The 14,575-nt window shown below is 49.7% G+C and overlaps 1 protein-coding gene across 1 annotated transcript in view; it reads right to left on the bottom strand.

Moving 5' to 3' along the window:
- Positions 1-14,399: 14,399 nt before the first annotated feature.
- The window catches only part of LOC115078387 (putative DBH-like monooxygenase protein 2), a 24,836-nt gene continuing 24,660 nt past the window's right edge, over positions 14,400-14,575 (bottom strand). The window contains 1 exon segment of the mRNA XM_029581296.1: positions 14,400-14,493. Within this exon segment, the coding sequence (XP_029437156.1) occupies positions 14,400-14,493 (94 nt within the window).

Here is a 14,575-nt window from a genome sequence, read left to right as displayed (position 1 = left end):
CCGAAGAGTAAAAAAAGTAAAAAAAAAAATTAAAAGTAGGCCCGCAGCTCGGGGGTTGAAAATCAGACGCTCAATTTTGCCGGCGTCCGGTTTCTGAGTCCGTGGCTGTCAGCGGGTTTGAGAACCGACGCCGGAAAAATTGAGCATCGGCTGTCAAACCTGCTGACAGCCGCCGCTCCTGTCCAAAAGGAGGCACTAGGGACGCGCTGGTGTCCCTAGCGCCAGCTTTTGCCCGTTTCTACCGCCGGGCCTCATTTGCATACTGTATCGCGTGTACAGGAGAGCGGGCTTTACTGAATGGGCCCGTTAGATTGTGAGCCCTCCGGGGATAGGGAAATCCCTACAGTACCTGAAAGTAAACCCATGTGATATCTCAGATCGAATGTTGGGATAGAAAAATAATTTTGTTTGGACTCCTCGGGCTAGGTCAGTGGAGGCTGAAGGGGGAAGCTGAATTTCCCTGCTGCCTGTGGAAAGAGAAGAGAAGTCACTGTGTGCAGTGTCCCCGGCTCCTTGGGACTATTGCAAAACGAAATAAAAGGGGAGAGAGTTATGTTCTGCAAGGCGCAGCCCCAGATGACCTTTACTTGTGTTGCCTGCAGCAGGAAACATTCCTGATAGAAGACGGAAAAGGACAATCGCTCCTGTAATGGGAATATTGCAACACAAGGATGTTCCAGAGTAACGAAAGACCCAGCGGGAACATCCACTTCCTTCTTCCAGGGTAAATTCAGCTGCCGAAATGCTCAGTCAGCCCCACGTCAGAGGTGAGTTACAGAGTCCTGCACAAGTCCCTCACCATCATCCACAAAACCGTTCACAACCGGCTCCCTCTCGCCCTTCAGATCCCGCTCAGACTCCACGTCCTCGCCGCTACAAGAGCCATCAGAGAAGCTTCCAGAGGAGCCCTGCACAGCCCCACAAGCAAATCCAGCTGAGAGCGGGCTCTCGACAGCGGGACCTGCCACCTGGAACGCCTTCCCCCCCGATCTCGGACAGGAACCCTGCCTGCTGACATTTAGGGAAAAACTCAAGCCTTCCCCTAACCCAGCCCACCCCCGCCCTCCACTCCTCTATCCCAGCAACCCTCCCCGTCCCCCCCTTTTTCCGACCCTGCGTCCCTTTCGTAGCTTTTTCGGTTCATTTGTAAGAGCCACTTAGCCAGAACTCTCCAGATACGACTCAAGGCACTCCCAACGTACCCTGCTTAACTTCACTTCCTTTAACCTCAGCCTCTGGCTACTTCAGCTCCCAACTTCCCACCACCTTCTTTTATTGTAGCTTTTGCTTCTTCTTCAGTGTTAATGTTATTTCCCCCTTCTTCCCTGCAAACCGATCTGATATGATCGGGATCAGGAATGTCGGCACAGAAAAGAGTTAAATAAATAAATAAATAAATAGATAGGTACGCAGCAGATAAATGAGTACAGACTGCCCCAGCACCGGCCCCAGGAGCGAGCACTCCCCAGGCAATGAAGAAACCGGGCGGCAAGGAGCCCCTTCCCTGCTGCCAGCCCTGATAACAGGGACCCGACTCTCTGGGTTCTTAGGCTCTGAAACGCTCACTCTTGCTGCATGCACCCTGCTCTCAGAGCTTTTCCTCGTCAGCCCCCTCTGAGCATCAGCACTGAGACCGCACCTTGAATACTGTGTACAATTCTGGTCGCCGCATCTCAAAAAAGATATAATTGTGATGGAGAAGGTACAGAGAAGGGCAACCAAAATGAGAAAGGGGATGGAACAGCTCCCCTATGAGGAAAGACTAAAGAGGTTAGGACTTTTCAGCTTGGAGAAGAGACGGCTGAGGGGGGATATGATAGAGGTGTTTAAGATCATGAGAGGTCTTGAACGAGTAGATGTGAATCGGTTATTTACTCTTTCGGATAATAGAAAGACTAGGGGGCACTCCATGAAGTTAGCATGGGGCACATTTAAAACTAATCGGAGAAAGTTCTTTTTCACTCAACGCACAATTAAACTCTGGAATTTGTTGCCAGAGGATGTGGTTAGTGCAGTTAGTATAGCTGTGTTTAAAAAAGGATTGGATAAGTTCTTGGAGGAGAAGTCCATTACCTGCTATTAAGTTCACTTAGAGAATAGCCACTGCCATTAGCAATGGTTACATGGAATAGACTTAGTGTTTGGGTAATTGCCAGGTTCTTATGGCCTGGATTGGCCTCTGTTGGAAACAGGATGCTGGGCTTGATGGACCCTTGGTCTGACCCAGTATGGCATTTTCTTATGTTCTTATGATGTGGGACCTCTCTGTGGGTTTCTTCTTTCACTGAAATGTATTCTTTTAAAATGTTTTCAATTATTAAATTGCCTCTGCAGCTCCCAAAGAGCACTTCAGTTTTTTTCTTGTCCTGAATCATTTTCCACTTCTGTTTGTCTTTCTCAGGCTTGTGTAATGTGTGAATTTATATTTCAGTATAGCACATTGCAATTTGTTATGCAATACACTTTTGACCTGTGTGCAGCAACACTGCAGGGTAGGGCTGTGACTGACATTAATTATAGAGGATTGCTATTTACATTTGGAAAAAAAGGTTCAAAGAAAAGAAGATAGAGTTGAAGACTGGGTGACTCTAAACATGGGAACATGGACACAGAGCCTGTCACCTCTAGGACTGGAGGGATCAGGGGATGGGAGCAGGGATACAGAGCCTGTCACCTCTAGGACTGGAGGGATCAGGGGATGGGAGCAGGGATACAGAGCCTGTCACCTCTAGGACTGGAGGGATTAGGGGATGGGAGCAGGGATACAGAGCCTGTCACCTCTAGGACTGGAGAGATCAGGGGATGGGTGCAGGGATACAGAGCCTGTCACCTCTAGGACTGGAGGGATCAGGGGATGGGTGCAGGGATACAGAGCCTGTCACCTCTAGGACTGGAGGGATCAGGGGATGGGAGGAGGGATACAGAGCCTGTCACCTCTAGCACTGGAGGGATCAGGGGATGGGTGCAGGGATACAGAGCCTGTCACCTCTAGGACTGGAGAGATCAGGGGATGGGTGCAGGGATACAGAGCCTGTCACTTCTAGGACTGGAGGGATCAGGGGATGGGTGCAGGGATACAGAGCCTGTCACCTCTAGGACTGGAGGGATCAGGGGATGGGAGGAGGGATACAGAGCCTGTCACCTCTAGCACTGGAGGGATCAGGGGATGGGGGCAGGGATACAGAGCCTGTCACCTCTAGGACTGGAGGGATCAGGGGATGGGTGCAGGGATACAGAGCCTGTCACTTCTAGGACTGGAGGGAGCAGGGATACAGAGCCTGTCACCTCTAGGACTGGAGGGCTCAGGGGATGAGAATAGGGATACAGAGCCTGTCACCTCTAGGACTGGAGGGATCAGGGGATGGGAGCAGGGATACAGAGCCTGTCACCTCTAGGACAGGAGGGATCAGGGGATGGGAGCAGGGATACAGAGCCTGTCACCTCTAGGACTGGAGGGATCAGGGGATGGGTGCAGGGATACAGAGCCTGTCACCTCTAGGACTGGAGGGAGCAGGGGTTGGACACAGGGATACAGAGCCTGTCACCTCTAGGACTGGAGGGAGCAGGGGATGGGGGCAGGGATACAGAGCCTGTCACCTCTAGGACTGGAGGGATCAGGGGATGGGAGCAGAGATACAGAGCCTGTCGCCTCTAGGACTGGAGGGATCAGGGGATGGGTGCAGGGATACAGAGCCTGTCACCTCTAGGACTGGAGGGATCAGGGGATGGGTGCAGGGATACAGAGCCTGTCACCTCTAGGACTGGAGGGATCAGGGGATGGGAGCAGGGATACAGAGCCTGTCACCTCTAGGACTGGAGAGATCAGGGGATGGGTGCAGGGATACAGAGCCTGTCACCTCTAGGACTGGAGGGATCAGGGGATGGGTGCAGGGATACAGAGCCTGTCACCTCTAGGACTGGAGGGATCAGGGGATGGGAGCAGGGATACAGAGCCTGTCACCTCTAGGACTGGAGGGATCAGGGGATGGGTGCAGGGATACAGAGCCCGTCACCTCTAGGACTGGAGGGATCAGGGGATGGGAGGAGGGATACAGAGCCTGTCACCTCTAGCACTGGAGGGATCAGGGGATGGGTGCAGGGATACAGAGCCTGTCACCTCTAGGACTGGAGGGATCAGGGGATGGGTGCAGGGATACAGAGCCTGTCACCTCTAGGACTGGAGAGATCAGGGGATGGGTGCAGGGATACAGAGCCTGTCACTTCTAGCACTGGAGGGATCAGGGGATGGGTGCAGGGATACAGAGCCTGTCACCTCTAGGACTGGAGGGATCAGGGGATGGGAGCAGGGATACAGAGCCTGTCACCTCTAGGACTGGAGGGATCAGGGGATGGGAGGAGGGATACAGAGCCTGTCACCTCTAGCACTGGAGGGATCAGGGGATGGGTGTTGAGTTTTGTGTTGTTGGCTGGATATATAGTGCAGTATTAATAAGAACTATAGCAGATACTCTTATGCGTCATTCACTATGGCTTGGAGTTGCAGGAGAAGGCTTGCTGAAGATGGACATGAGGGTAGCCAGGGAAACACAGTGGCAGGCCCCAGTTTGATCCCCGCACCCCTGGTTGATGGGCTGGGGATGCTGTTGAGGAAGCATTCATAGTCCCTGGATGGGAGTCACGGCCCTTGTCGAGGACGATACTCGATGGCTGGATCTGGAACCCATGACTTGGGCTTCTGAAGGAGCCTCTATCAAGTTTCCTGGCCTCAGGACCGGTGCTGCAGTGGCGTCTGCAGGAACAGTGGGATGATAGACCTGTGACTATAGGGGGAAGATCCCAGTGTAGTTGCTGTTGAAGATCACGGGCACTGGAATCCCAGCTCTGGTTCTAATTGAAAAATAAAATCTCCATGAATCAGTGGGGTAGCCCCAAACAGGCAGCAAGGAGGCTGGAAGTGGAGAAATCCCCAGGAGGCTTCCTCTGCACAACCATCAGTCCGCATTACACTGAGGATGGCATCTGCTGATGACCTCACTGAATCAGAAGGGAATGAGGCCCCTTAGGAAGTCCCTGTCTCTCCCCTCAGAGCAGCAGCGTCCGCAGGGACGGCTGACAGAACTGCAGGGACTCACTAGAGGAGCAAAGGCGAGGGTCAGAGGCCATGCCATTTCAGCTCTCGCCGGTCACGTCAGCCTTGGCTCTGATGGAACTGCACCGCTCTGGTGAATTTGTGACCAGGAGCCTTAATTAGAAATGAAAGCAGCAGCAGACAATGAAGAGGATAATTATTCTGCTTGTTCTGCATTGCAGGCCATGACGTGGCAGAGAGAACGCGTGTGATGGGACCTTCCCACATGGTCTTGCTTGGACACGACGTGGGTCCCCGTTTTTGGACTTCCAGTTTTGGGTGATGATTAATAACAACGACAGATGAATTCAAGACAGCTTTGTAAATAGCAGAGCAAGATTACTCCTATGCTGGGTAGCTTTTATTGGCTTCCAGTTCCTTACCGTTGTCATTTTAAAATGTGAACACTGTCCTGGTTACGTGAGGAGTGGGTTCCTTGCTGGGCATCTGAGGCTTAAGATAGTGGGATGCAGCAGGAGAGCTTTCTTCAGGATGGAGCACTATTTAACATTTCGTTCTCAGCTGAAAGCTTGACATGAATTGGTCTCTAGTACTGCCTGTCTGTATTGAGATGTCTGCTTACAGTTTATTTGTCTGGGATACAGTCTGTCAGTTTATACCTTGCTTTGGGGGTTTGACGCTCTATGTATAATTCTACCTTGTCCGGTGTTTTCTATTAGCCATTTGAACGATATGTGGCAGATGAAAATTAAATTGAAGCCTATGAATCTTGCTCGCTCTCCCTCTGTCACTGTTTCTCTAACAGGAACTCTTCCACGCTAGCAGAGCATCCTCTCAACCCCCTCTGCACCCGCGCTGAGAGCCCCTGCAACGCTTCCTGCCATCAGGAAGACCAGAGTCCTCCTCGCCTTGCGTGGGTTTTCTGCTGGGAAGCTCTGGGTCAGTGACAAGGGAATCACTTGAGAAACACGAGACCTAGAGAAGGTAAGGAGAGGGGAGGCCAGACACGGGAAAGTGGATAGTAAAGCTCCTTTATGCAGAAAAGCTGAACAGATTAGGGCACTTCAGCTTGGAGAAGAGTCGACTAACAAGGAATATGACTGAAATTTGTAATTAAAACCTGAGTGGCGTGGAACAGGAGAATAGGGGACGGTTATTTACCCTTTCAGTCAGCACAAGGATGAGGGACACTCCATGAAACTGGAAACCGGTGTCTTTTTCACTCACCACCCAATCTGTTACCATACGACTGCGTCAAGGCAAGCAACACAGCGGGGTTCAGAAGAGGATTGGAGAAGTTCCTGCAGGAAACGTCCATAAGCAGTTATTAGCCAGGCAGACTTGGGAAAGCCATGGTAAGCCATGGGGGTGAGACTCCGTGCAGGTTACCCCCATGTTACTGTTAAGGGTAGTAACTGCCGCTCCGTGCAGGTTACCCCCATGTTTCTGTTAAGGGTAGTAACTGCCGCTCCGTGCAGGTTACCCCCATGTTTCTGTTAAGGGTAGTAACTGCCGCTCCGTGCAGGTTACCCCCATGTTTCTGTTAAGGGTAGTAACTGCCGCTCCGTGCAGGTTACCCCCATGTTTCTGTTAAGGGTAGTAACTGCCGCTCCGTGCAGGTTACCCCATGCCTTCTGTAAGGCAGTAACTGCCGCTCCGTGCAGGTTACCCCTGCACGGAGTGGCAGTCTCACCTCTTGCAGTCTCACCCTGGGGGTGAGACTGCAAGAGGTCTCATCAAGAGAGAGGAAAACAATTTCAGTGCCATTTACTGGCACTTTACTAACTCTCCCCTGGTATTTTCATCCCCTGCGCTCTCTGCATTTTGCTGGAGTCTCTCCTGGTATTCTCAGCCCCTGCGCTCTCTGCATTTTGCTGGAGTCTCCTCTGGTATTTTCAGCCCCTGCGCTCTCTGCATTTTGCTGGAGTCTCCCTTGGTATTTTCAGCCCCTGCATTCTCTGCACTTTGCTGGAGTCTCCCCTGGTATTTTTAGCCCCTGCGCTCTCTGCATTTTGCTGGCGTCTCCCCTGGTATTTTCAGCCCTGCGCTCTCTGCATTTTGCTGGAGCCTCCCCTGGTATTTTCATCCCCTGCGCTCTCTGCATTTTGCTGGAGTCTCCCCTGGTATTTTCATCCCTGCGCTCTCTGCATTTTGCTGAAGACTCCTCTGGTATTTTCAGCCCCTGCTCTAGATGAGCTCCCAATGTCCCTCCCAGCCCCATCTTTCTCTGACTCTAGATGACCTCCCCATGTCACTTCCACTCCCATCTTTCTCTGACTCTAGATGACCTCCCCATGTCACTTCCACTCCCATCTTTCTCTGACTCTAGATGACCTCCCCATGTCACTTCCACTCCCATCTTTCTCTGACTCTAGATGACCTCCCCATGTCACTTCCACTCCCATCTTTCTCTGACTCTAGATGACCTCCCGATGTCCCTTCCAGCCCCATCTTTCTCTGACTCTAGATGGCCTCCGAGGTCCCTTCCAGCCTCATCTTTCTCTGACTCTAGATGACCTCCCAAGATCCCTCCCAACCCTATCTTTCTCTGACTCTAGATGACTTCCAGAGGTCCCTGGGGCAAATATGAAGGTTAGACGCCAAAGAAATGTCCAAGTACAACTTTATTAAAAATGGAGACCAATGGTTTTTATATGTGCCTGACTCAGGCCAGAGTTTCGCCCCTGACTCTAGATGGCCTCCCGCAGTCCCTTCCAGCCCCATCTCTCTCTGACTCTAGATGACCTCCCCAGGTCCCTCCCAGCCCCATCTTTCTCTGACTCTAGCTGACCTCCCCAGGTCCCTCCCAGCCCCATCTTTCTCTGACTCTAGATGACCTCCCCATGTCACTTCCACTCCCATCTTTCTCTGACTCTAGATGACCTCCCGAGGTCCCTTCCAGTCCCGTCTTTCTCTGACTCTAGATGACCTCCCGAGGTCCCTTCCAGTCCCGTCTTTCTCTGACTCTAGATGACCTCCCGAGGTCCCTTCCAGTCCCGTCTTTCTCTGACTCTAGATGACCTCCCGAGGTCCCTTCCAGTCCCGTCTTTCTCTGACTCTAGATGACCTCCCGAGGTCCCTTCCAGTCCCGTCTTTCTCTGACTCTAGACGACCTCCCGAGGTCCCTTCCAGCCCCATCTTTCTCTGACTCTAGATGACCTCCCGAGGTCCCTTCCAGTCCCATCTTTCTCTGACTCTAGATGACCTCCCAAGGTCCCTTCCAGTACCGTCTTTCTCTGACTCTAGATGACCTCCTGAGGTCCCTTCCAGTCCCGTCTTTCTCTGACTCTAGATGACCTCCCTCCTAGCCTAGCTTTCTTTGAGTTTAGAATTCTAAATCTTAGGCATAAGAGAGGTAACTGGTGGGTGTGTCGTCATCTCTCCTCCCAACCCATACACCTGTCCTGCAGGTACATGTTAAGTCTTCTTTCATGGAAACACTGCTCTGACAGGGGAAAAGGGGAAGGGCTGATGCATCCCGGGAGTAAAGTGTCGTGAAAGCACTGACAGGGAATGAGACCCTTTCCGTGAACTTGATAAATTCTTGGGGCAACGTCTACAAATGGATTTGTTTTGTGCACCCCACGACAGGCATGAGCCTCACTCAGAAAGCAGTGCATGTTGGCTGCCGTTTCACTCTGTGAAGCTTCCTGCTGGCTCTCGCCTCCATGCTGGCAGCCTGCAACATGTGCAGGCACGATCTCAGGGTTTCTTCATCAGACCAGTGCCACCCACTATAATTGGGACGCTTAAAGCCATTAATCAGACCTGTATGCCTGCACCCCCTCTAACGCTTCCCAGGCACAGAAGCCAGAAAGGTTAGCTGGCCTGTTTCTTTCTGCTGCATTTTCTTGGCCTCTGATTGCTTCTTTTCCTGCTTGCGTCCCTTCTCTGTCTCCATACGTTGTAGAGAGTAAACGCTGGGAGCGGACACTCCTGTTAGCAATGCTGTTCTTGTGGTTTTCCAGCGCTGAGCTGTTCAGGGGGAGCAATGGGAAGGCTCCCTCCACAGGGTTTTCCGGTGGATGAGCTGGGCCCTCACATCATCCAGCCAGGAGATCTGTGAGAGACTTTTCATTGTCCCGGGCTGCAGTTATCAATCTCAGCTCCTGTCCGAGCCATTCCTGGGTCAGGGTTTCATCGGGATTCAGGCTTCTGCCATTGCCCTTTGGCAGTTCCCGTTGCCTCTTTCCCCACGGGTGCAGGCAGATTCACACTCATTCCTTCCACTCCTTGCGACGCTTGTCCAGGTTCAAGGATGGAGACCGAGTTTGCTTTCGCTTTTGGACCATTTGGACCTGTTGATGCGGTTCGGCAGGCGTCCCTGGTTTCCATACTTCTGCAGCAGTAATGTGGCACATGTTTGTGACTTAAATAATCACAAAAAAAAAATAAAAAAAGAGAGAGAGATTTTCTGACATTTCTATATCCAGTTCAATGTATTTGTTTTTTTAATTAGAGAAAAATGGATCTCAGTAATTGGAGCTGGGGAGAAGGAAAAGAAGGGATCTGTAGATGAGGAGAGAAATGAAGAAGGAATCTCTGGCAGAAGGATAAGAGAGGGAGGAGAGGAGGAGGAGGACGGAAGAGAAGGGATCTGGGAATGAGGAGAGAAATGAAGAAGGAATCTCAGGCAGAAGGATAAGAGAGGGAGGAGAGGAGGAGGATGGAAGAGAAGGGATCTGGGAATGAGGAGAGAAATGAAGAAGGAATCTCAGGCAGAAGGATAAGAGAGGGAGGAGGACAGAGGGAGGAGAGGAGGAGGAGGATGGAAGAGAAGGGATCTGGGAATGAGGAGAGAAATGAAGAAGGAATCTCAGGCAGAAGGATAAGAGAGGGAGGAGAGGAGGAGGAGGAGGATGGAAGAGAAGGGATCTGGGAATGAGGAGAGAAATGAGGAAGGAATCTCAGGCAGAAGGATAAGAGATGGAGGAGGACAGAGGCACAGAGGGAGGAGAGGGAGGAGGATGGAAGAGAAGAAAGATTGAAGAAGAGGAGGAGAACTGAGGATGGGGGTGGAAGAAGAGGAAAAATCACATTTCCATCCCCCTCTCCCCTTATCCAGGTCTCCGATCCTTTCACTCCCATCCTCACTCCAGCTGCATCCATGCTGAGCCCCTCATTCACCTTCTCCTCCCTCCCCCCCCCATCCCATTATCCTCTTCTCTTTCACTTTTCCATCCCTCATCCCCTCATTCACACATCTCCCGCCCTCCCCTGAGCCCCTCATACTCTCTGGTTCACTTCCCCTCCCTCATGACCCCCCATTACTTTGCTTCCCACCTCCCCCGCTCAGTCTCTTTCTCCCCAGCCCCCCATTATCCCCTCACTTCCCTTTCTTAAACCATTTCTCGTTGAGATTTATTTATTTATTTATTTATTTATTAACTTTTATTTACCGACATTCGTGAAACACATCATGCCGGTTTACATAGAACTCAATTGGGAAATACAGTATAACAATATAACAATATAACAGTATGACATTGAAACAATAGGATGTTACTAAAACGAGAAGCAACAAACAGAAAAAACCAAAAGCAAAATACAACAAAATAAATAATGTTAAAGGAAAACGAGGAGTGTAGGTTTGTAAGAAGGGTAGGCCGGGGGGTAGGGCGAGGGGGGGGAGAGGGTAAGGGGTAGAAGGTAGGAAGGGTGGGAAAGGGGGGATAAGTAAGGGAAAAGAAAGGTATAGATTGAGGAAAACGGGGAGAGAAAGTGGGAAAAGGAAAGGAGGGGGAGAAAAGGCTTGTTTGAAGAAGTGAGGGGAGAGAAAGGCAGAAAAGAGGGATACCATGTACAGATGGCTAATATACATGGACTCGCTTAACTAGGTAGGATTATGGAGAGTTGAAGTAGGTGGTATTCAATGGGGTAAAAGGTTTTCTTCAGAGGAAGGACCTGGGAAAGGGGGGGAGCAAGGGGTATAAGGTAGAGCAAGGGGGCTAAAGGGGATGTTAAATTTGATTTGTGTCGGGGTAGGCCTGTCGGAAAAGCCATGTCTTGACTCCTTTCTTAAATTTGTGAAAGGATGTCTCTTGGCGTAGGAGGGTGGGGAGGGGAGTTCCAGAGGGTGGGGCCGGCGACAGAGAAGGCTCTCCCTCTGGTATGAGTTGAGTGTGCTGTTTTGAGGGATGGGATGTGGAGAGTACCTGTATGGGTTGTTCTTGTGGGGCGGTTGGAGGAGCGGTAATGAGGCATTTCATCGAGCCAGGTGTGGTTGTGTTTATGTAGGGTGTTGTGAAGGATGGTGAGGGTTTTGTATTGTGAGCGGAAGGAGATGGGCAACCAATGTAGGTCCTTTAGTATGGGGGTGATGTGGTCTCTTTTGCGCGTACCGGTTATGATTCTGGCCATGGAGTTTTGTAGAATCTGAAGGGGTTTGATGGTGGTGGCGGGGAGTCCTAGTAGCAGGGAGTTGCAATAGTCTAATTTTGTGAGCATGGTGGTCTGTATGACTGTGCGGAAATCATTGGTGTGGAGGAGGGGTTTGAGTTTTTTTAGGATGTTAAGTTTATAGAAACCCCCCTTAAGTAGAGTTTTGATGTGGGGTTTAAAACTTAGGTGCTGATCTATGAAAACGCCCAGGTCTCTTACAGACTGGGTCTGTGATAGGGTTGTGGTAGTATTTTGAGGAGTGTTCTGTTGCATGGGGAGAGTGAAACGTTCAGGTTGGTTGGAGATGATAAGTAATTCTGTTTTAGAAGTGTTTAAAGCTAGATGGAGTTCAGATAACAAGGCGCTTATGGTGGTGAGGCAGGATTCCCATCGTTGCAAGGATTCGCTTATGGATTCTTGAAACGGTATGAGAATCTGCACATCATCTGCATATAGGAAGAAATTCAGGCCTAGGTCAGAGAGGAGGTGGCATAGGGGTAGGAGGTAAATATTAAAGAGGGTGGAGGATAGGGATGAGCCTTGGGGTACACCTTGCGTGATAGGTATGCGTGAGGATTCGTGCTTGTCGATTTTTACTACGTATTCTCTGTTTGTAAGGTAGGAGGAGAGCCATGATAGAGCTGTACCTGCGATGCCTATTTCTGCTAGGCGGGCCATTAGTATTTGATGGTTGACTGTATCATAGGCAGCTGAGATGTCTAGTAGGGCGAGGAGGTACGAGTTTCCGTGATCCATACCTTTGAGTATGGTGTCTGTCATGGCCAGTAGTAGGGTTTCGGTGCTTCGGGCTTTACGAAAACCGAACTGTTTAGTGTGGAGGACATTGTGGTCTTCTAAAAAGTCCGTCAGTTGTTTGTTAATAACCCTCTCTAGGACTTTGGATAAGAAAGGAAGATTGGAAATCGGGCGGTAATTGGCCGGGTCTGTGGGGTCAAGGGTGGATTTCTTCAGGAGGGGCTTAACTATGGCCAGTTTGAGTGGGTTTGGGACACTACCTGCGGTAATGGAGCAGTTGATTAGGTCCTTAATAGGTTTGGTGATGGCGGGGGTAATAGAGAGAAGGGTTTTTGAGGGAATGGTGTCTGAGGGGTGTGTGGCAGGTTTCATCTTTTTTAGGATAGCTTCTACTTTTGCTACGCAATTGTAAAATCTGTGCTCAGAACATTTTATTGCTCACGTTGGATGCTCTCTCTGTACCCGGGCAGTATTGATTCTGTTATAAACAATGCAGTCGACCGCATATGTCCCCCACCTCCTTTATTTTGAAGCTGGCAGGTATAGGATTAAAAGAAAAATGTTTTCCTTTTTTCAAAAACAAATGTATTTACAAACTAAAGGTACAGCAATGGGCTGCACGCTGGCACCATCTTTGGCGAATCTATCTGTCCACTGTTGAAAGCAACTGGCTGAATTTTGCAGGCCTTCCCATGGTTGTGAAATCATGGGAGGCTGGGGACCCTGGGTATATATGTGCAACCTTTTAATATAAGGCCCATACCACCTTCAGCTTTTGGGATGTTCAATCTCAGAAAACACCAGTTCTCATACATTCCTTGATGGGCATGGGAGACTTTTCTTATTCTTATTTATTTTATTTTAATTAATTAATTAATTTATTTATTTATTTATTTAACATTTTTATATACCGACCTTCATGAAAAAAATTCATATCAGATCGGTTTACATGTAACAAGGGGTAAAAACTTAATCAACCATATAACAAGAGGCGAAAGATACATATAACAAGGAGGTATTAACTTGGAGGGCTAGGATAGCTGGAGATATAGGACAGCATAACTGAATAAATTAGATAATGCAATAATATAAAGAAGGGAGGCATAAATATAATGCCTACACTTGGAGGGGCGTTTAGTTAGGAGTCAGTGTCCGGTCTGGTGGAGAAAATTGTTGGATATGCCAGTTAGGGGAAGGCTTGGAGGAAGAGTCGTGTCTTGAGTTTTTTTCGGAAGGTTAGAGGGCATGGTTCTAGTCTCAGGTCTGTGGGCATCTTGTTCCAGATGGCTGGGCCAGCTGTAGAAAAAGCTCGTTCTTTGGTGGATGATAGGCGAGTGGATTTCGTTGGGGGGGTTTGCAACTGTTCGAGACCTTATATCCAACTGTTGGAGACCTTTCTGGGGCCAGTCTAGGATTCTAAAACTATAGAAGTGTGCAGGGATTGCAAATTGTCTGATACCTTGTACCTCATTCTGTGCTATTAAAGCACTTTTCAATACCAGTTTCACTCCTGTAGTATTCTTGCTGATCTTTTCTTTCAGTAACTGTGCTGTACTGCTGCGCTTTGTAATGTCTCCAAATACCTCCCTGGTAAGCCAGGGTATGCTGATTCTGATTTCAGCTTCTCACATTTACTGCTAATGCCCTTCTTAATACCCACACGATGCTAATCTGCAATCACAGCGGGAGCATTTCCAGTTTGAGATGGAGAGCAGAGGTCAAGATAAGTGCCAGGTTTTCTGAAGATATAAACTGATCAGCACCTGTGGGAGCAGTCTCTGTTTGAAATGACAGTAACTTAATCTTGAAATCACAGCAGGAGCTCTTTCAGTTTACTAAGGGGACCTGAGATAGGCACCTGCTCTATTCCCTTTGGAAGGCAGCAGGTCCACCTTGACATATGGAGATTTAGTTTTGCATATTGGCACGTCTCTTAGTTGCATTGCCAGTATTGCTAGACACCTTTTCTGCAGTTTAAATCATCCACAGCTTCCGTGCTCCCCACTTTTCTCAAAACCAAAGCAAGCCAACAGATTTTTTGATAAATCCTCAAGGGCTTCAGTGCTTTGGTAAATAAGAGAGTTAATCTGTCCAAGTCAGTTTTCCGGGAGCTTTAGTGCTTCTTACCACATAGCAATCCCTTCAGGCTGAATTGCTGGCTGGATTTGTGTGTACCTTGGCAATTTAGGGGCATTACTGAGAGTGTAAGCCCTCAGCTCCGGGTACAGCTGGGCGCTGTCAGGTTCCATTCCTGGATCTGCGCCTGCGGTCGGCTGGGGCTGGGGGTGCTGCGGGGCTCATGGGACCTGTGTGGCAATGGCCAGGGTTCTATTAACTGGGAATAATCCCTTACTGGGAAACCTTAAAAAGTGCCCATAAGTGCTCGTA

Source organism: Rhinatrema bivittatum, chromosome 16 (assembly GCF_901001135.1).
Source record: "Rhinatrema bivittatum chromosome 16, aRhiBiv1.1, whole genome shotgun sequence".
Classification (NCBI taxonomy): Eukaryota; Metazoa; Chordata; class Amphibia; order Gymnophiona; family Rhinatrematidae; genus Rhinatrema; species Rhinatrema bivittatum.
Note: the sequence above shows the minus strand (reverse complement) of the source record. Positions and strands in the feature narration are given on the sequence as shown.